This window comes from Dreissena polymorpha, chromosome 2 (genome assembly GCF_020536995.1).
Source record: "Dreissena polymorpha isolate Duluth1 chromosome 2, UMN_Dpol_1.0, whole genome shotgun sequence".
In the NCBI taxonomy this organism is placed as follows: Eukaryota; Metazoa; Mollusca; class Bivalvia; order Myida; family Dreissenidae; genus Dreissena; species Dreissena polymorpha.
The window spans coordinates 70,604,801-70,631,265 of record NC_068356.1 but is presented as its reverse complement, the minus strand read 5'-3'; the positions used below and the strand labels follow the sequence as shown (position 1 = coordinate 70,631,265).

The 26,465-nt window shown below is 34.6% G+C and overlaps 1 protein-coding gene and 1 long non-coding RNA gene across 2 annotated transcripts in view; one reads left to right on the top strand and one right to left on the bottom strand.

The window, feature by feature from the left end:
- Window positions 1–461: 461 nt before the first annotated feature.
- On the bottom strand, window positions 462–3,604 carry LOC127867521 (myc protein-like). Its single transcript, XM_052408718.1, has 3 exons — window positions 3,447–3,604; window positions 2,436–3,017; window positions 462–2,300 (listed from the first exon to the last, which is right to left on the bottom strand). The coding sequence occupies exons 1-3, from the start codon at window positions 3,481–3,483 to the stop codon at window positions 1,633–1,635; spliced, it is 1,287 nt and encodes a 428-aa protein (XP_052264678.1). The 5' UTR covers window positions 3,484–3,604; the 3' UTR covers window positions 462–1,632.
- A 2,076-nt stretch (window positions 3,605–5,680) lies between these two features.
- The window catches only part of LOC127870301 (uncharacterized), a 40,807-nt gene continuing 20,022 nt past the window's right edge, over window positions 5,681–26,465 (top strand). Inside the window, exons 1-2 of the long non-coding RNA XR_008044746.1 lie at window positions 5,681–5,849; window positions 8,203–8,283. This is a non-coding gene — a long non-coding RNA (uncharacterized LOC127870301). The remainder of the gene's footprint in view (window positions 5,850–8,202; window positions 8,284–26,465) is intronic.

The window sequence follows — 26,465 nt, the reverse complement described above, 5'->3', positions numbered from 1 at the left end:
CATTTGTAGAAAAGTATATATTTAACTATGTAGTACTTAGTTTGAGACTTCATAAATCGTCGTCAACGTTTTATATCACAACGTTTAATTGTGTTATTTGTCTACAGAATATCAGCGAGCATCATGTTACTATGATTCAAGGACATAATCAACTCTACATGTGAATATGTTTTGTATAACTTCCTCCTTACATTAATGTCACGATACTGTAGCTCCGAGCTTTATGTGGGTCTCCACATCGCAGTTTGATGTACACTACACTTCGTAACTATGTTAAGCTTGATACTATCCCTGCGCATGAATGACATTCCGGGCGATTATTGGAGAAAGACGATTGGCTAATGAGTCATGCAAGTTACCGCAGTTTCCCGCCAAATGTCAGGTCATAGCCGGGTCATAAACTGCGTTGTTATTCAATAATCATCCGCAACTAAGGGTACACCAAAAATAACAAGACTGTATACCGGATTCGCTTTTAATGTTATTTTGAATTTATTTTCCTTTTGTTATAAAAATTGACAGAATGTTGGATCAAAAACATTATTAAACAAACACATCAAACAAACAAACCAATTCAAGTTCATAATTAATTTAAATGCGTTTTTTTTATATAAAAAATGAACACATCCATGTAAAATGATCAGATAAATGGTGAAATTGTTTGCAATGCCCAGGACACTTGCATCGGCTTGTATCTTTATGGCGAGTTAATAAAAAGGCTGCTGCTTGCAGACGAATGTAAGACAATAAAAATGGAATAAGAGAAAAAAGAACTACTGAACAGTTCAACCAAGTAACTTCAACCCAAACTTTGTACAGGTGATAGATATTAAAGCATCTTACACAAAAAGCAACACGAGCTTTGTTGCACAATTCCAGTCAATCATTCAAAATAAAATCAGCTTCACAAGTAAATAATGGGATTTGATAACACTTAACAAAATTAACAAAGTATAATTACATGGTTTCAAATTAAGCATTCCTGAAAAAGCATACTGAACATATAAAGAATTGCAATAACAGTCATCTCTTTATTTTAATATGATATCAATCAATTAACAACAGTACAAAGAATCAATATTAAAAAATCAAATTCCTTTTTTCAAACCCATTGAATACATGAAACATAAAAAATGTATTGGGATAAAAAATCTAAAAACCCTTGTAGAAATAGAACTAAATAAAGTTAAACAATCAAACACAACAGGTTATACACAATACATGAATATTTATCACTCAATTAACCTTGAACACAGCCTTACACATTTAACAATCAACACATGACAATGAAAGATGCTCTGAAATAATATGTGGCAATTCCATCGTAATTTAAAAAGCACTTTAAACTCTTGTGAAGTAAATTACAAGCACAAAATAATACTCATATGATATTTAATCTATTATAATAATGCTTTACAAACCTAGTCTTGGGGGGCAAATCAAATAATGGGCTAGGTGAATGATAAACGGCAGTGAAAATGAACACAAATTTTGAACACAGCTTCAAATAGCAGTATCATATAGCCCTATCACACACAGCAAACAAGTCGTATCTAAAAAAATACTGGATAAGTTCAATAACAATCCACAGTAGTTTTTGTTTTAGAGTTCGATTTTATGCAAAGAATTATTTCAATAATCCCTCAATCTTGATAAATGCCTCTTCAGCTTTTCCTTTTTAAGCTTCAATTGTTCAATTTCACGTTCTTTCTGTCTTTGCTCTTCAATGAGTCTGATGATGTACTGTGAAGCGTTCCTGAGAATGACAACCTTAGCAGCACGTTCCTGACCCTCTAGATCTGGAACAGAGTCTCTGAGGTGAAAGAAACTGTTTTTCAAGTCCGTTCTTCGTTTACGCTCAAGCACATTGTGTTGTGTCCGTTTTCCAGCATCACACATATCCTCAGAATCACTAGAGTTTCTACTACAACTTCCAACAGAAGATTTCAGTTTTTGTGCAACCTTTCTCAACTCTGATGGTATACTAATATCCCTGCGAATTTTTTTGCTCTTATGAGTCACTGGTGAACTAGGATATGAATGCACTCGTTTTAATGAAGTCACGGGTAAACTGTAGTTATGAACATCTGTGGGACAATCTACTCGCTGCCTTACACTAGTATTAGAGTATTTTGTGACTATATGATGAACCTGCACAGGCTTATTTTCAAAAGTCACTGTAGGAGGTTTGGTCTTGCACATTTCTGGGCTGCTCCATTCATCCTCAGAAGTGCATTTCTTCTTAACAGGGAAAGTGCTGAATTGCTTATCAGCGACTGTGACTACATCAATCTCTTCCTCTGGAAATAGAAGCAACATTTTGTTAAAACGCTATAGCATGACTGACAGGACTACATGTAAACGTATTAACATACTTTTAATAGGACAAACTAAATCACTATGAAATCATTTGCCTGAAAAAAAAAGAAACTAACCAGAATCTGATGGGGTCTCAATTCCATGATTGTGGAAACTGGTCTTAGCAACTTGACCGGTCATAGTTGTCTCCATGAGGACCTCGTCTGGAGCTACGCATTTTGTATCAGTTGGTGGCGCTGAGCAGGAGTTGCACCTCTGGCGTGTGCTCTCAGTTGTGGACTTCTTGGAGATGATTCCGTCATTGCGACTTGAAGGTGCAGACCACATTATATCTTGAATCAAGTTTGATGCTAGGTTTTCAGAAGTCATTATGATATCAAGATCAGGGCCTGGTGGAGACTCTGGAAACGACTCTTCAACATCTTTGAGGAGTTCTGCTGTTTTTTCGTCATCAAACAGAACCAAATCCTCTGTGTCAATGTCAAATGGCATGTCAACGTTCTCCAAGTCCCAACCATCATCACCATCATGACTGGGTGAGAGTGGTGGTGTTGGAAGGTCAAACTTTTTCCAGATGTCCTCACTTGCAAATGACATGGGTGAATTGTGCAGCTCGAGTTCCTCAAAGAATGTAGGATAATATTCACTTGGTAGAATGCTTTCCATTTTCGCTCTTTTAACAGCGTGATGATGCATATCTGAAAATAAAGAGTAAACAACGATAACTCTAGTGAAGAAGGCAAGGAATGTAACCATGAATACATTACATTTAACAAATCCAGAGATAATTGGCTCAATGCCATCTGAAGGCTAAATATATCACCGACCTAGTTACGAGAGACAACACGTGACAGCAGCATGGGGAAATGTCAGAATAGAATGACAAGCATTTTATCATTATTTTTCATAATTGAAATGAAAACTGTAAGGTATATATGATGAAACTCAATAAAGACATCAAATAGCTGTAACTGACATATTTTGTTATATCGTACTTTTCGCTAATCAGCTAAATACATTTTACCGGCAGTACACACACCTACGTTTACCATTACAATATGTCAAACAATAAACAACACCATTAAATGTAATGACAGTATTTTAAAAGTATAAAAATAGCTTTGTACCGATAGTAATATTTGTAAGTATCCGTTTAATTCCCATTTAGGCACTGAAGTTAAGTCCACGACAGTGACAGGTTGGCCACTCAAGTCGAAGTGCAAAGCAACACTGACGGGACATCACTATGTATACATGAATTAGTTGATAAATTATCAGCGTATTCATCCGCGTCATACACGCAATATAAAGACTATGCATATAAACTGTTAACTTTGTAATTAAACCTGCAAATAACCTTTCAATCTGCCCATTAGTCATATTTAATATAGACTTAGAAGATACATAAATATTAAAAAAATTTATTACACGCATAGTTCTATTTCTTAAAGCGCAAGAATATTAGGTCCAACGCGACTGATGTTATGGCGGGAAAACATTGTGGGCGGAGCTCATTACCATATTCAATACACAATTCAGTTCTACTCGTGTACTTGACATCGTACGTCTACGCTGGAATTAAATACCGATTTCAAAGAAGCAATGCTGTTGCACAAATAATAAGAACGCATTAACGAATTAGTATTCATTTTTATTTATCCAGAAAAAAATCAAGAGCACGTTATTTAAAAGTGTAGCCGTTGGAGGTTCGCCAGACAGACATATTCGTTAACAAGTTTATTACATAGAGCCATAGGATACGATATAAAAAGACTTACAGAAACTTAAAATCAATGTTCTTTGAAATTCATCTTGAAATATAGAAAATATTGTGCATTCAATAAAAATTATATTCATATATGCAAGATCATTATAAAGCAGAGATAATTATTTCTGAATATTATAACTGAAATTTGTGGGGAAATATTTATTTTTATTATGTACCACTTTAACTAAAGTTTATTATGCTATACAATAATTTTTATAAAACGTCTTTTTTTTTTAATGTATAACACAATCATTGACGCATTGATGCCCTAACCGACAAATAAAAGTAGTGTGTATAGTTTGCTTCGAGATATGAACTTTTAATTAAAAAATTCTTTTTTTAATGATCGCATTTAAAGTATTTAAAGCAATTAGGCTGTTAAGTCGGGTTTCATTACTTAAATAGCTTTACAGACAGAAGAAAATTTTGCTTATTGAAATATGATCGACTGCTATTCTTAGCAGCAGTATCCCAATAGTTGCAATAATACAACTCCCAGCTATATTGCCCTCAGTACTCATAAAAGCTCAGAGCATTCAAGAAGAACTAAGTATCCCAATAAATACACTACGCATTTGCCAAAGAAACGACAAGCCACTTTATTGGCAGTGACCATCTTGCTTTACAAACACGATTGTTGTTTGATAGCTTTGGTAATTCGGTTTTATCCCGATGGCCTTCACACAATCGCAACGTAGCGCGGGAGGACCACTTAGGTCCAGAGAGGGCACATCGTATAGAGTAAGGGATTCGCACACGAAGTCACAATACGACGGTCACGCTTTGAAATCATATTATCATTCGATAATTACCGGTAACTTAATAGGAACGTGAAAGTACATCCTTAAGTCCGTAGTGCTTGTATTGATCTTTTGATTCCACTAGCAGAATGTCTTTTTCCAGATGTGCGACCAACACCCGTACTAGCAGCACAATCTGATTATCGTGCGCACCGAGTATTATCAATATAAAGAAGTGAAACTCCAGCTGAAACACACATTGCACGTGAGACCGGTGTACACGAGTATTGTAATGGACTTACGTCACAGATTCCGCGTTTTTCCCTCCAAACTACTATTCACTTGTACAAACAAGTGCAATCACGTAACGCAGTCCCTGTTGTGGCATAACCAGTCCCGGATTATCTCATGAGGCAGAGTAGGCAACTGCAACTTTAAGGGGTCCCATGAAACCACGATTTTTTTTTATACTTAGCCTGCAATACGGTATTTTCGGGGTACATTCGGAACAATAATTCAGGTGTCAACAGCGTATTTACATATCGAAGAAATGATTGAATATACAATTATATTTGACTTAACTTCATTTCAGAATTAATAGTACTTAGCCCGGCACTGGACATAACAGAACAAATTACATTAGGTTTTACGATTCTACACATTGTCTTTTATTTGAGTGACTAATGTTTTCCTTGGGTTTTCGTTTGCTAAGGAATATTATACATCTACTGGTTTTGATTACACAAGAAGTAGCCACTATCAAAATGTGAAGGCAGTATGCTTACACCAGAAGACAAAGCATGAATACAAAGAATGCACGATGTCTTTTATGTAGGTCATGTTCATGCCTCGCCGCACCTCGCAGAGCTCCTGCAAAATATTTACACACATAAAAGTAGTTCTGTGACGTAACATATGTATGACGTATCTTTGAATGTCAACAAGTACAGCGAATCATGAATGGCACGTGAAATTCGAGGTCCTGCAAAACATTCGAAGGACAGAAGGACGCTGTGACCTTGGTAGATGTTTTGCAAATTCTCCCCTTTTTAATAGATTTTTTCCTCTAATGCATACAATATTATGAAGACCATGATAATTATGCACTTACTTTATGAAAAAACAAAAAAGTATCTGGAACGATTTAGATACACTTAGATTCTATCAGCTAAAAATATCAACTTTGATTTCGAACTTAATGTGAAACTAAGCTGGTGTGAAAATCAGTTCCAAAACACAAAGATTTATCATTTTAAAACCATAACCTATCTCTATGGCTTCTTCAACCTTTGATAGCATAATAAAGGTAATTTTAAACTGGTCTTCTCTATTATTGTTAACTTCTACATCATAAATTCCATGATCGTTAACAAAGAGTAATTTCCATAACAATTAATAGAGCACATCATGCTTATGGTAGTCCAAGATAATGTGTGGGTGACTGCTTTGTGCATTATGTCATAAAAGTGTATGTAGATAATTTATACCTGTTTTCATAGTTTGCAAACTGTCTTTGTTCAGAAAATAAGTTGAGTCATTTGGGTTTGATATTTAGTCTATTAATGACATCCAGCCTGCTATTCCATCTCTTTGTGTGTGGCTCATCATCCATAAACAGAAGGTATACAACTTTTACATACATTTAGAATGGTTAATATGATTAAGGACAACACCATTCATGTGCTCACAATTCCCCTGTGACGGTTGACACGGTAACAAAAACAGGATCAAACAAGCCTATTGAAACTCCATATAACCAAGAATTCAAAAAAAATGTTGAAGTCTATGAACTTATTTATAAGGGTTTTGTGAATTATGTGAGAATTTATTGAATTTATTTTTCTTTTAAATCCGATTTTAACAAACTGCTATTGCACTCATGATTATCTAAGATTTTCTAGAAAGTCTAAAAATGGGTATTTAAAGAGGAATGGTTTTGTAGGCATATTGTACATAGTGTATTATAACCATCTGTCAATTGTAATTTTGTCTGTTAATGAAGATATAAAATAAATGTTGATAATAACTTCCGTTCACAAATGCATACTAAGAGAGGGAATTTATTTTACTAAAATGGTACAGCATCGGAATGATTCATATCTTCAGATCGATTGTTAGTTTAAATTTCATTTATTTAATTATCAATTTCTGGGCTTACAGCGAATATTAATGAAGGTGCTCTGAACTTAAAATTGCCATGGTGATTTATTTCAAAGGAAAGGAAAGGATTCAAGAAATCATTTGTGATCCTTTCAAACATGTTAACATGTTGATAAAATGCACAAATGACATTTATACTTTGTTTAATTATAATTTTAGGCCATAGCTTTAATCCTTTTCGAAGGGTGTGTATAATTATTTCATGTTTATTGAAGTCGTTTGCCAATAAAATGCATTTGCGATGCATGCAAACAGCAATAGATTATTGGTCATTATAATATTTCCAATGTCAAGGTGTAGTTTTGACCTCTTTATGACCCCAATTAATAGTTTTAGTCCAGGAGAAGGTCAAATTTCATATTTTGTGACATTTTCTCGAGTGCTTCACAATATCATAGTTTTCACATGCTAATTTTGTTGCTGAATTGAACAGGTATCAATAACAGTATTGAACAATGACTTTGCAGACTTCTATGCCAGTTTGACAGCATTGACAGTTAAAGTAGTAGTTGCTTTAATGGTTTTTAAGCACTTGAGGACCTGAATAGTATACACAGCAGTAATAAAGAACAATATAACATTTTCTTAAAACCACAAACATGTGGTCAGTTTTTTCAAAGAAACCAGTATTTTTTCTTGTGTGTACTAATTCTGGCAAAGTTTCTTATATAGCATCTATTAAAGGGGCTTTTTCACGTTTGGGTAAATTGACAAATTTGAAAAAAGTTGTTTTAGATTCGCAAATTTTCGTTTTATTTATGATATTTTGTGAAGAAACAGTAATACTGAACATTTACCATGCTCTAAAATAGCCATTAAATTAATCTTTTGACGATTTAAAAACCCGAAAATTATAAAGTGTTGCAACGCGAAACGTCAAATAATAATTTGGAGAGTTCTGTTGTTGTCGTTATATTTTGTTTTACAACGAGGATTGCTTATATAAAGTATAAAACACATCTAGCCGTGTATCCGGAAGGATGGCCGAGTGGTCGAAGTGGTAGACTTTTTTACTCCAGGACTCCAGGGGTCAGTGGTTCGAGCCTTGCAAATGGTTACTTTTTTTTCTTTTTTAAATTTGATTCTTGATTTTTAACTGGAGATTTTTATATCCAATGTTTACATTTATCAATATAAAAAGCATTTAATGACAAACTTCAAAACATGACAAAATCTGTGAAAAGGCCCCTTTTAACTATCAACTATTGATTTCAGTAAGAAAAAGCTGAAGCGGTTGGAAGGACGAGTGAAGTGAAAGACATGGAGGGCGTGAAAGGAAGTGAGAGTAGAAAAGAGGTAAGTGAAAGGAATTGGGGAGTAGAAAGGAAGGGCTTTGAACGGGAAGTGGTGGTGATTGGAAAGGAAGGGGGATAATGAAATGAAGAGGGATAGGGAAAATGAAAGGGGGAATATGGATGTGATGTCAAGATGATGCCTGGTGCATGCAGTTGAAGTGATCTGACCCTCACTTGTCAGCAGTGACAAATCTGCACTGGCCCCTACCTAGCCCTTCAAGGGGAATATTGTGTTCATCAGGGAATCCTGTTGTGCACCCACTGAGGACCTGTTGTGCAAAATGAGGTCCTGTCTAATCTTAAATGTGAAAGCTGATATGTGGGCATTGTTTGAGCATGTAAGTGTTAAATGAAGGAACACAGGTGATAAATTTAATGATTGGGCTTGTTATTATGCATTTTTTGTTGAACAGCATTCCTGTGCAGCATGATTGAGGCATATGAGAGTATCTTTATTTGCTTGTTCAGTAATCAATTGTGGAGTTTGTTTGTTCTCTGCCATCTGATTTTTAATAATTTTATGATTAATGACAGTGGTTTGTTCAATTGTTCAATAACTCTTTTATGACTACATACATGTATTGGGTATTCCAAAGATTTTTTTAATCATGAAATTTTAATAATATGACTGTATGTTAAGTTAGGCTCAGTTGAATGAAAGTGAATCAAATGCAAGTTTTAATGCTTCAATATTGAATTAAGATTAATCACCAAACACTGAGTGTAACATTTGATTGTTGATACAGGTTTGCCATCAGAACAGAGCCCAGTAAACGCATACAAGTAGTTGCAACATACTACTAAAATTTAATTTTTGTACACAATTAATATCACCAACTATATGATAATTTAATAATATAACTATTTGTCATGCTAAGTCGCAGGTAGCATGATGTTTGTTTGTTGAAGTGGGATACACATTGTCACAGAAAGATTTCAATACACTGCAAAAATCAACATACTTACAGCTACCATTTGCTGAAAGTGCTGTTATTTATGCTTATTGGTTATAATGTATTTAAGAGCCATAATTGCTGCTTGAAGATTGTTAAATCCAGCCCCTAGGCTGTATACAAATGGTAAGCTAATAGATACTCCATATAAATGATATAAAATACTAACTTCATGTGACTGTTGTGTTTTTAATTGTCAAACCAGTTGTCTTTTTTAATGTTATCAATTAAATAAGAAATTAAGATTTTTAATGGTTTTCTTACTATTCCTGATTTCGAGGAGTGTTCTAAGGGCACTAATTTGACACATCTGAATGGCTTTTTGTACAAAGCAGAGTAGAAAGGGAGGCTAAAGCCCGCAATGACAGTGATGTGTGAAACTGCAAACAGAAAAAGACAGGATATGATTGCAAATATTGACACATCCACAAAGAAGCCAGTCTTTCTAATGTGGGGGGCAATAAACAACCTGCAACAAGCCCCTAACAGCAAATGGGGCTCACACTTATGAAAGGAGATGCAAATATTGACATATCCACAAAGAAGCCAGTCTTTCTAATGTGTGTGTATGGGTGGGGATAAACTACCTGCAACAATCCCCTAAGAGCAAATGGGGCTCACAATTATGTCTCCCTTCTGGTGTGGATTCATGTAACGATCAACTCTTGTAACAAATCATTCCCATTAGGTTTTGTAATGAAACCCTGCATAATGGGGCCTTTCAGTATGTTTCAAGTACTTAATTCCATTTGAAAGACTAACCATTTTTAGACATTATGAAACTTTTTAAACACTGAACCGCTTTCAAGACAGTTGAACATTCACACAATGGAATTTAAAAATGAAATTGGCAGATCTCAATGAAGCAAAATGCTTTTGTTACATTTTGATCCTGAAAGGCTGAATGCTCAGACATGTAAGGGTGAGTTTGAGAGGTACATTTATGCATGACCGCTTGTTCCTGAGGTGTACATTTATGCATGACCGCTCTTTCCTGAGGTGGGGATTTGTATCTATGTCTATGATCTGACCAGACGTGAAAACCCTGTCCAAAGAGAAAAAGGCTGGAATTTAAATTAACTTTTCCAATGTCACTGATTGATTCAATGTTGAAGTGGTCAGTGATTGACTGAAGTGTTTGACAGTGAAAATCTGATGCAGGAGAGTTGATGAGAATGCAGAGCACATCAACAATTATGTTGGACGGAGCAATACAGATGAAACAGTTACCAGTTTGAGTTAATGCATGTGCAAAAAGTGTAATCCCAGATAAGTCTGTGCAGTCTGTACAGGCTTATAAGGGATGACACATTATGCTTTTATTGTATGTTTTGTTGAAAGGAAGTCTCTGCCTAGTGAAAATCCAGTTTAAGCAGAAAGTGTCGTCCTTGATTAACTTATACAGAATGCACAGGCTATCTGGTACAACATTTAAAGCACATGCATTAAACCCCATTTAAAGCACATGCATTAAACCCCATTTAAAGCACATGCATTAAACCCCATTAAAAGCACATGCATTAAACCCCATTTAAAGCACATGCATTAAACCACATTTAAAGCACATGCATTAAACCACATTTAAAGCACATGCATTAAACCACATTTAAAGCACATGCATTAAACCCCATTTAAAGCACATGCATTAAACCCCATTTAAAGCACATGCATTAAACCACATTTAAATCACATGCATTAAACCACATTTAAAGCACATGCATTAAACCCCATTTTTCCAAATGGAAGCTTATTTTCATAAAGACGGTTTTAGCCTTTTTACAAAACAATACACAAATTTGTCAATTTTTTCAGTAAAACCTCTCATTGTCATCAAAATTTTAACTTCCTATGCTGGAACCACACATTACCTGGAAAGCAAGACACAACAGAAACGCTTTCACAACAAGCAGAAACCATAAACAAACCCTGATAGTATAACAGTAAAAATATTGAAACAGAGAATAAGATATCTCCATAAAAAAGCTGATTGAATAAGAGATAACAGCTTGGTCATTCCTAAAAGCCTGGGTAAAGGTTTGGCGGCAAAGTTTGGAATGTTCATACTGGGATTGGTGTACTTAATTGCCCAGATAAGGAAGTAATTCAGGTGTGGGTTTATTCATACTGATAATATTTCATTCAAGGATGAAAAAAGCATGTCAAGGATGATACCTCAAAACAATATTGTAATATGTATATCGAGGCCAATAATGAATTACTTAAATCACCATATAGCTGTTCAGGAGATAAAAGAGACAAGAAATATCTTTAAAAAGATATACAGCGTTGATGTTGTAATGTTTGCGACCAGACTGTCAGAAAGGAGACTGAATGAAGTGACCATGAATTTTAATGAAGGTAGTGAGTGATAATATATTTTACTGTATTAATAAGGCATAGTTGAAAGGGGTTGTATGGGATAATGAAACGGGCTGTATAGATACGGTTACTACCCTACTTTTTTAATAAATATATCAGGTTAGGGTAAAAATAAAACAGTGAGCCATATTTAATTCGTGCAGAACGTGTTATATAACAAAAGGATCGAGTTTATCATACCTCCATGCCGCCTATTTTTAAACAAATAATAAAATATAATCGCTATGACGCTGCATTGTTAGCAGAACAAAAAAGCTGTTTGTTGTTTGACCTGTTAATTATGACGTCAAGAGCACTTGCGCTAATATTTTCAAAAATGTTCTTTTTGTTGTGTTTTTAAAATTTCATTTTGGGTGTAAAATATGTTCAATCTTGGCATCATATTGTTTGCTTTGTTGAATCTGATTTGTTTTACCCAAAAAGATGAGTGAAAAGATGATTTTAGTAATTATGACGCTCCTCTAAACATTTACTGTTTTAAATGCCTATACTTACCTGAGGTAAGACATTGTATCAGGTCATAAGACATTGTATCAGGTCATAAGACATTGTATCAGGTCAATATAAACATATTGGTATGATAAATTGTCATTATTGGAAGGCCGGCCAGTGTCCATCATAGCAGATCAAGTCAGATTGGCTCATGGGAATGATAATAATTTTTGGTTTATGAGCAACCCTTCATCACTTAGGAACTTCCTAGTCCAAAATAATAAAAATATATTAACAAAGCTTTTCTTCTAATTACCAACCCAATAGACTCAGTGTCAACAGTATTTCCTGTTATTAGTTTATTTAAGCGTAAGTGAAACCTCACAGATAAAATCATGAAGTTAAATATTTAACTTTTTAAACAATGAAGGATCAATGTCAGGATTTAAAAATGTTTGTGGCTTGAAATCCTTACATTGTACAAGATGACTTAACTAGTTCAGGAGTCAAACAGAAAGCAAACAGAAGATTAGTGGCGATTGCAACTGAACAGGAAAGATTTAAGACCTAAAGCTCACCACGGTCTACTTTCTTGCCTTTAATGTCTTAAGCTATCATATTCTGTAAGTGGGACATTTTGTGGTCATACCTGTGAGGGAAACTTATATTAGTTCTTTTGAAATTTGCTATTATGACTGGTTAATTCACTGACTTAATTTGTTTTCTTGATGACAATTTTTATGTATTTATCTGGTTCAATGTCACCTCAACAAAGGTTACAGTGCTCATATATTGAAAGTCCAGCTTAACCCTTAAAGGTCAAGTCTTTTATCTGTGTCCACCGTGGGGTCTGCTGACACATCTAACCAGACTGTTTGGTCCCACATTACTACCACCTTGTTGAGCACTATTATGTAATGGTCATCATGAACTCTGCTCTGACAGTAGCCTTTCCGCACTGTCCACACTGTCACATAATTTATGGTTTGTACATGTATCACTATGATAGTGTAGCAGTACTTAAGTAGCAATATATAACATATCAGATTATCTGTTTAACAGACTTAAGTTTTAATGTCCAACTGACTCCTGTGAATCATTAAAAAAAAATCAGGTTGGTTTATCTCTTTTTTGCAGTGTTATTAGTCTTCAAAAGAACTTACATGAACAGAATACATTTATAACCTTGAAAGGGCAACGTTCTGATTAATTTAATTGCCAAATATTCACAAGAAGACATTCTAAAAGAAAATAATGGATATTTAGAAATCTCATAAGATGAAGTAATGCGCTTTAATTTAAGTGGTTCTGTTTTTCCTAAATACACAAGTTTACATCCTATTGCTTTGTGCAAAGAGAATTTTTTATTAATGAATTAACAAAAATCAGTGTACTTTCCCAAAACTTGACTAAGCGTGCAGTGTAAAATTACAAAGCAAACAAGAGATGTGTTTGTCAGAAACACAATGCCCCCTACTGCGCCGCTTTGAATTAAAAAAAAACTTTTGATTATATCCCTTTTAAAAATATTACTTCCCTTGTGAAAATGATCTGTACCTGCCAAATGATATAAAATATAAATTATCTCCCTTTGAAGCTTATTACTTCCCTTGGATTTTGTTTTTTGACCTTTGACCTTGAATGATGACCTTGACCTTTCACCACTCAAAATGTGCAGCTCCATGAGATACACATGCATGCCAAATATCAAGTTGCTATCTTCAATATTGCAAAAGTAATGGCCAATGTTAAAGTTTTCGAACGGACGCACAGACTGACAGACAGACAGACGGACTGACAGTTCAACTGCTATATGCCACTCTATCGGGAGCATAAGAAGGAAGTGATGCATTTAAGTATTTTATACACTGCATAGTTTGGCCCTTTTTAGTGCTACATATTTTGCAGTCATTGAAAATGTTTGACATTAAATAAGAAATCTAAAGGTTTGGACAAATACTTAAGAGGATTGTAGTTTTTGTATAAGGGATGTCAACAGATCCAAGCATTCATATCTGTATATCCATATTTTATGTCTGGATATTATAAGAATAACAGTTCAGATCAGCAATATTGAACAAAATATGCAGTAATATTTGTGCATTTTATTAGCTAAGGTAATTCATTTATAATAAGTTACAAAACATATCAGCAAAGGCGATATATTCAACCCAAACTGTATCAGGTACAGACCAACTTGTTGTAATAATAAAATAAGTTTTCATAAAAATATATAGTTTCACCAGGATCAATGCAATTAATGTGTGTGTGTGTTGCGCGTCCTAATGAAAAAAGTAAACAAAAAGGCATTTGTATGATGCCTTATAAACAAAAACTACATGTACATGTATTAAGTTATATTATTTCTAATATGAGTGTTCGGATACTAAATTACCATCTGAATACTAACACAGTAACCGGATACTCAGATATCAGAATTTTCGTTGAAATCCCTAATTTTTATCTGTGAAATCAACTTATCAAGACTCAAGTATATAAAAATAGGATTAATCTATCACTTTAAGAGGGTTAAAGATCAGACTTGGGTGGCTTTACTTGTGTCCAGTAGCCCAGATAAGATTGGCTATTAGTCCCAATTGCTATTATTTTGATAAGCCCCCATAGATGACAAAGGGTTTTAAGAGGGTTGGGCAGATAGGCAACTTCTGGATTAGAAGCCAGTGACATTTTGATCTTTTAATTGACCTTTCTTAGATTTGGTAGAACAACAGTCTTATTCAGCAGATGACAGTATGAGAGCAAAATACTAATTTCTCTGTGAGAGGTGAGATGAAGACATGACCCTCAGCGCTCAGTGTATTTGATGATCCCTCCCCATGCTCTTCAATGGGGGATTCCTTTTAGTTTATTTCATATATGATTATCCCTTTACCACTTAGATACGTATTTTTAGTCCCTTACAAAGTTTATTTTAATTAAAGACCTTTCTTACTAGATTCAAGTTTTAAAGGCTTCATTTCCAACCCTAAGATACTGATGAGCAGCAAACAGCATAAAACCTGAACAGACTGCGAATACTCACATCCTGTTCTGGTTTTATGTTGTTGCACATAGCCATTTTCACTGCAGCTTCTATAGGGTTAAAAAGTATTTTTTTCAAAATTCAGAAAAACACAACCTTTCTTCTTTGGTTCAATTAATATTTCAAAATATACCAGTTGATATGGAATTACAGTCATTCGTTGCATTACTTAACAGATTTTATCCTTAAGTTTTTGCATCTATGCCAATTTCTTTGGGCAAATTTTCAATATTTTTATGGAAAAGAGACCACTGTTTTTATTTGGTCAAAATGCAAAACTGAGGGTTCTTGTGTGAGGGGATTATGTATGTGTGTTTGGTAAAAAAATAGATAAAATAAGGTTGTAATGATTTATAATAATAACAGTTACAGCAAATCCATCTTGTGTAACTATTTGGAAATAAAATAAGTTTTATTAATCTTGAAGACAAAGCTTTTGTGTTACTATTGTCTGATATCATGAAGACAACAGTGATGGGTCTAGGTTAAATATTGTCTGATATCTGAAAACAACAGTGATGGGTCTAGGTTAAATATTGTCTTATCTAGTGAAGACAACAGTGATGGGTCTAAGTTAAATATTGTCTGATCTAGTGAAGACAACAGTTAGGGGTCTAGGTTAAATATTGTCTGATATCTGAAGACAACAGTGATGTGTCTAGGTTAAATATTGCCTGATATCTGAAGACAACAGTGATGGGTCTAGGTTAAATATTGTCTGATATCTGAAGACAACAGTGATGGGTCTAAGTTAAATATTGTCTGATATCTGAAGACAACAGTGATGGGTCTAGGTTAAATATTGTCTGATATCTGGAAACAACAGTGATGGGTCTAGGTTAAATATTGTCTTATCTAGTGAAGACAACAGTGATGGGTCTAAGTTAAATATTGTCTGATCTAGTGAAGACAACAGTAATGGGTCTAGGTTAAATATTGTCTGATATCTGAATACAACAGTGATGGGTCTAGGTTAAATATTGTCTGATATCTGAAGACAACAGTGAAGGGTCTAGGTTAAATATTGTCTTATCTAGTGAAGACAACGGTGATGGGTCTAAGTTAAATATTGTCTGATCTAGTGAAGACAACAGTGAGGGGTCTAGGTTAAATATTGTGTGATATCTGAAGACAACAGTGATGGGTCTAGGTTGAATATTGTCTGATATCTGAAGACAACAGTGATGGGTCTAGGTTAAATATTGTCTTATCTAGTGAAGACAACAGTAGTGTTTCTATGTTAAATATTGTCTGATCTAGTGAAGACAACAGTGAGGGGTCTAGGTTAAATATTGTCTGATATCTGAAGACAACAGTGATGGGTCTAGGTTAAATAGTGTCTTATCTAGTGAAGACAACAGTGATGGGTCTAGGTTAAATATTGTGTGATATCATGAAGACAACAGTGATGGGTCTAGGTTAAATATTGTGTGATATCATGAAGACAACAGTGATGGGTCTAGGTTGAATATTGTCTGATATTTGAAAAGAAAAGTGATGGGTCTAGGTTAAATATTGTCTTATCTAGTGAAGACAACAGTGATGGGTCTAGGTTGAATATTGTCTGATATTTGAAAAGAAAAGTGATGGGTCTAGGTTAAATATTGTCTTATCTAGTGAAGACAACAGTAGTGTTTCTATGTTAAATATTGTCTGATCTGGTGAAGACAACAGTGAGGGGTCTAGGTTAAATATTGTCTGATCTAGTGAAGACAACAGTAATGGGTCTAGGTTAAATATTGTCTGATATCTGAAGACAACAGTGATGGGTCTAGGTTAAATAGTGTCTTATCTAGTGAAGACAACAGTGATGGGTCTAGGTTAAATATTGTGTGATATCATGAAGACAACAGTGATGGGTCTAGGTTAAATATTGTGTGATATCATGAAGACAACAGTGATGGGTCTAGGTTAAATATTGTCTGATATATGAAGACAACAATGATGGGTCTAGGTTAAATATTGTCTGATATATGAAGACAACAATGATGGGTCTAGGTTAAATATTGTCTGATATATGAAGACAACAATGTTGGGTCTAGGTTAAATATTGTCTGATATCATGAAGACAACAGTGATGGGTCTAGGTTAAATATTGTCTGATATCTGAATACAACAGTGATGTTTCTAGGTTAAATATTGTCTGATATATGAAGACAACAGTGATGGGTCTAGGTTAAATATTGTCTGATATCTGAATACAACAGTGATGGGTCTAGGTTAAATATTGTTTGATATCATGAAGACAACAGTGATGGGTCTAGGTTAAATATTGTCTAATATATGAAGACAACAGTGATGGGTCTAGATTAAATATTGTCTGATATATGAAGACAACAGTGATGGGTCTAGGTTAAATATTGTCTGATATCTGAAGACAACAGTTATCGTCTAGGTTAAATATTGTCTGATCTAGTGAAGACAACAGTGATGAGTCTAGGTTAAATATTGTGTGATATCATGAAGACAACAGTAATGGGCCTAGGTTAAATATTGTCTGATATCTGAAGACAACAGTGATGGATCTAGGTTAAATTGTAGCAAGCGGCTAAGCAGACACACCCAAAATGTATTAAAAGTATTGACAGTTGCTATGATTACGCTTTGGAATCTGAATTGTAGACATAATATGTTAATGACATAATTATGTATGTCTTTAATTTTTCAACAAACTCTTTCAAGATTTTTTTGGTAAATGGGTACCTATTGTTTAGCTTAAGCAGAAATGCAGACGTTTGCTTATAATATTCTGATATTATTAGTGTAAACAAAGCAATATGTGTTAGTTTCCATGTAAGCTTACCATGAGGTGCATTGATTATGCTGCCAAACTTCACTGCGGAATTGCCATACCTAGATGACCTTGAACTGTACGCTTTTTTACTACATGAATTAAAAATGAAAAGCAAATTCGTTGAATTGATATCCCCTGCCAATATGCTTCTGGACACAAAAGTATTATATTTGACACTCAAAAAAGCATTGTTCAAGATACAAAGGGCCCTTATAACTCCTTTATTAACAGATGGTGTACAATGCCATTTGGCATGCATCATCCACTTATCCATATATATACTCATACCAAGTTTCAATGAAATCAGCCAAAGCACTTCCAAGATATGGCTCCGGACACACAAAAAAAGCATTTTTTCAAGATACAAATTGCCATAACTCTGTTATTAACTGATGGTGTACAATGCCATTTGACAAGCATCATCCTCTTATCCATATACATACTCATACCAAGTTTCAATGAAATCCGCCAAAGCACTTCCAAGATATGGCTCCGGACGGACGGAAAGACAGACGGAAGGACGGACGGACAACACCAAAACAATATCCCACCGCCTATGGCGGGGGAAAATAAAATGTGTAAAGTAAGCGCAAAGAATCTTACATTCAATTACCTGTGTCTTTAAAGCATAAAACTATCTGACATAAATAAGCAAATAAGAAAATCATATTTGAACTTTTTGTGTGTACACTGAGATTTAACTGGATTGTTTTTACTTCAGGAGTAGCTTTTTTCTTCACTCTTTATATTGTCTGTGTATTAAAAAAATATGAGATTTTAACACTAACAAATCTTATTTGAATTATAAAGCACTTATTTTATAGAATGAAAATGTGAAAACCTGTTTATTTACAATAACCCCCAATAGTGTCACAGTTTTTGAACCATGATGGGTAATGGTCTGTAGAATTGCTAGAGGGTGTGTTTAGGAAATACATGTATTACTCTTATTTATTGTGATAAACATTTGTCCCATTTAATTGGTACCACAATTCTTTGTAGATGTAAAAGGCATTACACCATCCTCTTTATTGCATGGTATTGTAGATACAAAGGCTAAACCAAGTGGCCTAAATTGAAAGGTAAACAATGCTGATTGATCTATATCATGGCTTCATCAAACTAATCTATTTGTCTGTCTGAAGGGACAGTGGTTTACCCAAATCCATTAGCCCCAAACAAACACTGATAAATGATAGCAGCAACACCTGTATTGTGATCATGGCTTACAGAAATCAAAGCTCTGGAAGCTACGATTGAAGATAGTGTTGGTCTCATTTTATTCAACATGCACTTACTAACCTCAGATGTTGTACTTGTGGCCAAGTCACTACACCTACAGCTATCCCCTCCACCGCCACAGCTACTCCTCATGTCCACCGTTAGCCCAGTCTCTCATAACTTAAAGCCCCATTTGTGAAACAATGAGTTTCATGACTTAAACAATAATCATATAATTATGTCCTAAAACATAACAAAAAATATTCGGATGAATATAAGAGTTTGTTAAAACGATAAAAAATCTTCTTTCAAGCAATGTGCAAAATGTTTATTTTTAATAAAATAAACACACCATTACCTTATTTATAGTATAATATTTGTTAGAATAACAACCTCCCTTCTTAACATTCAAATACATAATTATAAAATGCTTATGTTCTCCATTATGTTAACTAATGAGTTAATTTATGCTCATGCCTAAGATGATAATGGAATATAACATATTTATCAAACATGTTCAAATCAAAGATCATATAGCATAATAGATTTGAGGAACTTGTTCTCAATTTGGAAAAATGATGATTTTCAAAAATTGTAACAGCTTAAAAAAAACATGAATACGTTACATTTAAAGAAGCCAAATAACACTCTTGATTGATTCCTTAAGGTGGTGTGATAGTTAAATGAAAGCCTCTATGTCCCGAAGAGCTATGCCAGCGGGAGTGTAAACACTTGACAGGGCTTTTCAAGAGCCTCTATGACCCGGAGAGCTATGCCAGCGGGATAGTAAACTCCTGACAGGACTCTCCAAGAGCCTCTATGACCCGGAGAGCTATGCCAGCGGGAGTGTAAACTTCTGACAAGGCTTTCTAAGAGCCTCTATGACACGGAGAGCTATGCCAGCGGGAGTGTAAACTCTTGACAGGGCTTTCCAAGAGCCTCTATGACCCGGAGAGCTGTGCCTGCAAGACTGTAAACTCTTGACAGGGCTTTCCAAGAGTTTTTTGACCCGGAGAGCTATGCCAGCGGGAGTGTAAACTCCTGACAGGGCTTTCCAAGAGCCTCTATGACCCGGAGACCGGAGAGCTATGCCAACAGGAGTGCAAACTCTTGGCAGGACTTTCCAAGAGCCTCTATGACCCAGAGAGCTATGCCAGCGGGAGTGTAAACTCTTGACAGGGCTTTCCAAGAGCCTCTATGACCCGGAGAGCTGTGCCTGCAAGACTGTAAACTCTTGACAGGGCTTTCCAAGAGTTTTTTTACCCGGAGAGCTATGCCAGCGGGAGTGTAAACTCCTGACAGGGCTTTCCAAGAGCCTCTATGACCCGGAGACTGGAGAGCTATGCCAACAGGAGTGCAAACTCTTGGCAGGACTTTCCAAGAGCCTCTATGACCCAGAGAGCTATGCCAGCGGGAGTGTAAGCTCCTGACAGGACTTTCCAAGAGCCTCTATGACCCAGAGAGCTATGCCAGCGGGAGTGTAAACTCCTGACAGGGCTTTCCAAGAGCCTTTAAGACCCGCAGAGCTATGTCAGCGGAAGTGTAAACTCCTGAAAGGACTCCCAAGCTGGACAGGGTCACGGGTAATGGACAGACGAACATCAGCCACCTTTCCTGGAAGCTAGAGGGTACGAGAAGGATCACTCAGACAGAAAAAAACATGGGCAGGGATGATCTATAGCCTATGCTGGCACAGCATCTAAGACAATGAAGTCAGAAAATAAACCTCTGTTGAAGACTGAGGCACTGGGGCAAAATACGCATAACATTGTTTCAACGCTTTCTAATCCAATTATGATCAACATTTGGTTTTAATGAGTTGTTGTTCTGCCTGTGCATTCCCCCAAGGCTGGAGTTCCGGACAACATACCTCAAAGGGGTCTAACCCAAACCACTGGAGGTCACTGTGTCTATCTGAGTGATTGACAGGAAGAAGATACTCCTAATGAACAGATAATCATCATTCAAAATAGGTAAAATAAAAAAGTGTTTGTAACACATTTCCTAAATAATTCTGAAAATATGTGTATTGCTAACATAGCCTTTATATACTGAAAATACAAGCTTACAGAGGTCCCAGGTTCAAATACCAGATAAGACATTATTTTGTATTCTTTTTGTTTTCTTATTTTTGTAATTAGTGAAGACAATTAAAAATATTATAGATTTGTTAGTATTTAATGAGCTTTCAAAGATATGGAAATCTGTAGACAAATTACTTCCAGCTAAAGTTATCTTAAAATCCTTGTTTAAGTATTCTCTTTTAATTCCCGCTTTGAATGAGCTGTTTTGTGTGAAGTAGTATAGACATATTAATAAATGTTCAGTGTTTGCTAGTACAATACAATCATACAATGGTGGTAGCTCACTCTTTCTAAAAACATGTAAAATTAATGTCTAGTACATAAGGCCATTCATTTTTTATTCTTCAGTTTAGAGAAATTTTAGGTGGGGGAAGTCCGTAGGAGGAGGGAATAAAAATTAAATTAAGATAAAATACTTTTTTGTGGTTACAAGGGCATTTGGTTTTAGTGGGTCACACCATTTGGAAAATTGGCTATCAATATTAGGTTTGTGAAAATTGTCTCAAATTATCTTATCTTATTTTTTATTTCTTTAAATTGTCAGTGGAGGGTATTTAAAAAAATACGATGTTGTCATTAAAATAAATTGTATTCTAAAACCTTAATTTTTCCATCGGAAGGCTCATAAACTAAAATATAAAAAATATGGCCTAAACTGGTCATGTTATCATTTTTAATGCATCTGTATTCCTTTATAATGTCTTCTATGTACGCATATAATTAGCCGCGATAACGAGACTATTGACCAGGCGGTAGAGGTTACTTGAGGTGACTTCCTAAAGCAGTTGAGGTCACGTAAATGTGTGTTTGCCCAAGGGAACCCCGAAATGTACAATTTGTACAGCCCTTTTTTCTGTTGCAATCATTTATTTGTTTCAGAATTAATGCTACCTATATGCTTTTTTTTTTTTTTTTTTTTCAATTATTTAACAATAAGCTGTGAAAAAAACTGCTAAAATCAGAAGAATGTTGAAATTTGTATAAGTGAAAATGGACACATCTATTCCTAAAATATTATCTTTGTCCAATCTTGTTTACTGGAAGTCATAAAAATTATCTCCAGACCAAAGACCTATCTATAGGTCTCTGCTCCAGACTGGTTAAGTGTGTTTGCACATGAAGATAATTATTATGGTGTCTGTCTTCATGTGACACAGTCTATACACTGTCCAGCAGTAAATAAATAAGTCACCTGCATATTTATGAGATGAAAGCTGGTGGGATGTTGACCATTAAATCAGATAATTTAGTTTGGAGAACATTTAAAGAGCATTATAATTCTAACATTGTCAGTTATATAGTACATGAGTGCCATTTATTATTTACTGGAAGGTTAATTAAGGCAAATATAATTCTAGTGTTGATAATGTTGCATTACTTATAATAGCAATACAACAGGGCCTAGTTATGAAATGTTTAATGCCTAGTAATATTTATTCATATGTATGCAGTTATAAATGCCAAATGCACTTTTACATGGAACATGTCATTGTTAGAATTGTAATGTCTCTGTAATTTATTCATTCTTTCTTCAAACACGCTTTCCATAAAGGCTGATCAAAAGCCAAAAAGGCTGTACGAAAAATTAAAATACATAATCAAGTTTATTGAAATTATTATTCAGCTATTTTACTCTTCGATTCTTTAATAAAATATGCAATAAAACTGAGGTTCTAAATCAAGCTCAAAATGTAAGTTTCCCGACATATAATATTATATAAAAAACACAGAACAAAAATCATCTTATGTTTAGCTGTAAGAAAAATTTCTTACAGTGACTCAACCTCCACATCCAGACTACTTGAATGACAATCAAGTTATTAAAAAAGAACAAAGAAAAGTACATTTCCTACGGTGGCACTAAGGTGACATCACCGCTCCAAAAAAAAAAAAAATCTGGAAAACACAAGTTATGTTTTCCCGTCGCCAAAAAAAAAATAACTCGGGTAACACAAAATAAGTCTGTTTTCAGGATGATTTTTTTTGGGGGAGACGGGAAAACAAAAGTTCTATTTTCACGTCTTTTTTTTTTTTGGAGCGGAAAACACAAGTTCTGTTTTCCTGTCTCTTTTTTTTTTGAGACTTGAAAACACAATCGCTATATTGTGTGTTTATTGCCTTGCATAACAGCAGTGGACTGCTTGCTGTTTGCTCATTTAATTGTTTAGTTTATTGGTTTTATTGACAATTTATTGCTGAGCCACTCATTATGTCAACACCTACCGTAATTACCCTAAGTTTTCGGACACTTATTATAATAATTTTTATTTTCATGTCGAAAATTTTATATAAAAAAAATATTCAAAAATTACAAGTTTCCAAAAATTAAGAGACAAAAATTAAGGCATACGAAAAATATAATCAGTGTCCGACAAATTTCTTATTTTTCAGGTAGCCCACTGGGCTACCAATAAAAATATTTGGTAGCCCATAAAATTTTCCTAGAAAATGATAAGAGGCAGGTTTTCATCTTTATTTTATTTCTTCATTTACATATACATAATATGTATACATACATATACATAAAACAGCAAGTAGTCTGATGTACACAGTCAATATCGTAAATTAATGTAACAGTACAGGCACCGTGTACCTAAATGTAAATGTACCAAAGAAAATCATATACTGCATGTAGATATTACATGTATGTGCACATGTATGTGTACTTAAATTCGGACAGCACGTTAAGTCGTAAACGTAAATAAAGCGTTTAGATGATCAATACGATTGACTCGAATGGTGTTAATCAATGCAATTGCTCTTTTTAACCACAAATACCGAGTTTCAAGAAATCAAGAGTATTAAATCATTTATTTACTTGTGTCCGACTTTAAGTACTGTCCGAATTTACGTATTGCATCCGTATGTTACGACACTTGTGTGCCGTCAGTATACAATACAATAATTGTTTCAATAATGAAGGAACTGATACAGCGTAACGGTAACGCTACAGCGTGTTCACATGATATTTTATTAAGTGAAAATGTCAATGCCAAATAATTCGCGAGATACCCCGGTACTTTAGTTGAAATACAACAACGAAACTTTTAATGGAAATTAAATGATCTCAATGTTGTACCCGCTACGAAATTTTTATTTACAAATAAATACACCCACGCCAATTTTCGCGCGCTTTTTATCAGGACAAAGAAATTCATTTCTTAAATGTAGAATTTTGTAACCTAAAATAGCTGTACACAACGCGTGCAAACCGTGGCAGGTTATTTACGCATGTTGCAATACAACGGTCCTGATTGGGAGCTTATTTCATTTTCATCATATCTTTAAATAGAACCATATGCCGAAATTCATTTGACACTTCAGAAAATTTCAAATGTTTGTGTTTTTGACTCTTATCGTCTTTATTACCCACCCATAATTTGGTTTTAAAAATATAAATCGGGCATATATGGGATTATTGATTAACAGTCGATTAATCCAATTATTAATTGACAATGCAAACTAATTAGCAGGTGTTAACCGCGTTCACAAAGTTGTCATTAATATTCATTTTCGGTTTCGTTACCGTTTTGAAGAATCCGCTATTGTTTTGATTTGTTTAATGTTTGGCGTCCTTGGATATTTAACAACATCAAAAACGTTGTCGCTATTACTCATTGTTGCGGTTAACAAAGAATTCCAAACTGCGAAATGATGTTGCATCATGTGCGCCAACTATCCAACCGGCTCTCATATTATTAGCAGACGACAAATGTTGATTCTGATTGGATGATTAAAATACACTGTTACTGTTTAAGACATTACCGCAAGTGATCGGTAACTGATTAGATAATTGATTGCACTTTGGATTATAAGCAATACTCGGTGTACAAACACATGGTCAGCGTGTTAATTCTACGTATGTCTGTCAATAAACCGGGCTACCGCTCTTATAGATTTATAGTAGCCCGGCGGGCGTCAGCTGGAAAATTTCAGTAGCCCGATGAAAAATTTCGGTAGCCCCCGGGCTCCGGGCAATGGATTTGTCGGACACTGATATAATTATATTACATTCTTAATAAGACGACATTGACAACTGACGACAGAAATAATTCGATGTACGATGTGAATCTAAATTTGGTTTTAGTGCAGATTCGTTCATACGACACAAAGACACTATTTTGTTTTACGGATCATTTCGGCTTTATATCGAATATATTTTTTTTATAAACAACTGGAAGCAAGATGAGTTGCAGATAATTGGACAGTAACCATATTTTAACTAACTCTTTTGACCTGTTAATTCTTTTAAGCTCAATTCAACAGTGAAAAATGTCCATAATATCACTTTAACAGTAAAGTATTGCTTATTGAGAGTTGATATATGAGTACTGACTCAATGGCTCATTAACAAATTAGCAGTATATACAGATCTGTATCAGGCAATAATTGATTGTTTCAATTTATAAAACTGAAACGTTAAAATTTATTTTCATTTAACAGTTCTCTGCATTGTAATCAGATTAATAGATTTGTTTGTTTTGCATTGATTAAAATACTTAATTCCTTTTCAATTTATGTGAATTTAAAAGCCACAGTTCCAAAGCAAAAAAAAACAACACAAATTAAGATGCAAGTTTATTCCCATATGACAGAACAAGTGAAAATATTTGACAGCATAATTATTTACAAAAAAAGAAAGAAAATCTATTCAAATGTGTTCTGAGAAGCTAACATTAATTGCAAGTAAACAGATTTCATGATTAGCAAAACAATAACCCATTGGATATGAAGTAACATCTTTCAAAACTATCCACAGACCCTGTTATGTAGAATGGACATTACACGAATATTAAATAGAGCTCTTTGAAAACACGATTCAGTGTTTTATTTGCTAAATATTTATTTTAAACAGTGGAAATGTAAATTAAATTTTCAACTAAAGAAACTAAATGTCATGAACATGAAGAAATTCTACAGGTTTTAGTTGAAACCTATTTATTTCAGCTCGATTGCATCGGAAGCCTAAGGCTTATATAAACACTCTCGAGTCCGTTTCCTGGGCCTAGAACCAGTAGTTGGTGTCTTTGGGGGATATCTAAAGAACGCTCCTACGGTGAGGATCGAACCCATGACCTCCCGGTCGCTAGGGGAACACCATATCCATTACACCACGGCGACCTCCTTATATATAACCATTGATAACATTTGTGAGCAATAAAAGTGGGCATCAAACTCACTGCCTAAAATCCTTTTATATGGCCCATGTTTGTAAAATAATGGTTGCAAATCTTACTGGCTGACAGAGAACTTAATGACCTGGCAATTATACTGCTT

Bases quoted from the DNA above. Each gene is read 5' to 3' on its own strand.
- LOC127867521 (XM_052408718.1), bottom strand. From the start codon at position 3,483: ATGGGAATTAAACGGATACTTACAAATATTACTATCG. The intron at 3,018-3,446 runs GTACAAAGCTAT...CTTTATTTTCAG, and splicing joins ACTTACAAATATTACTATCG to ATATGCATCATCACGCTGTT. The intron at 2,301-2,435 runs GTTAGTTTCTTT...TTCTATTTCCAG, and splicing joins TGAGACCCCATCAGATTCTG to AGGAAGAGATTGATGTAGTC.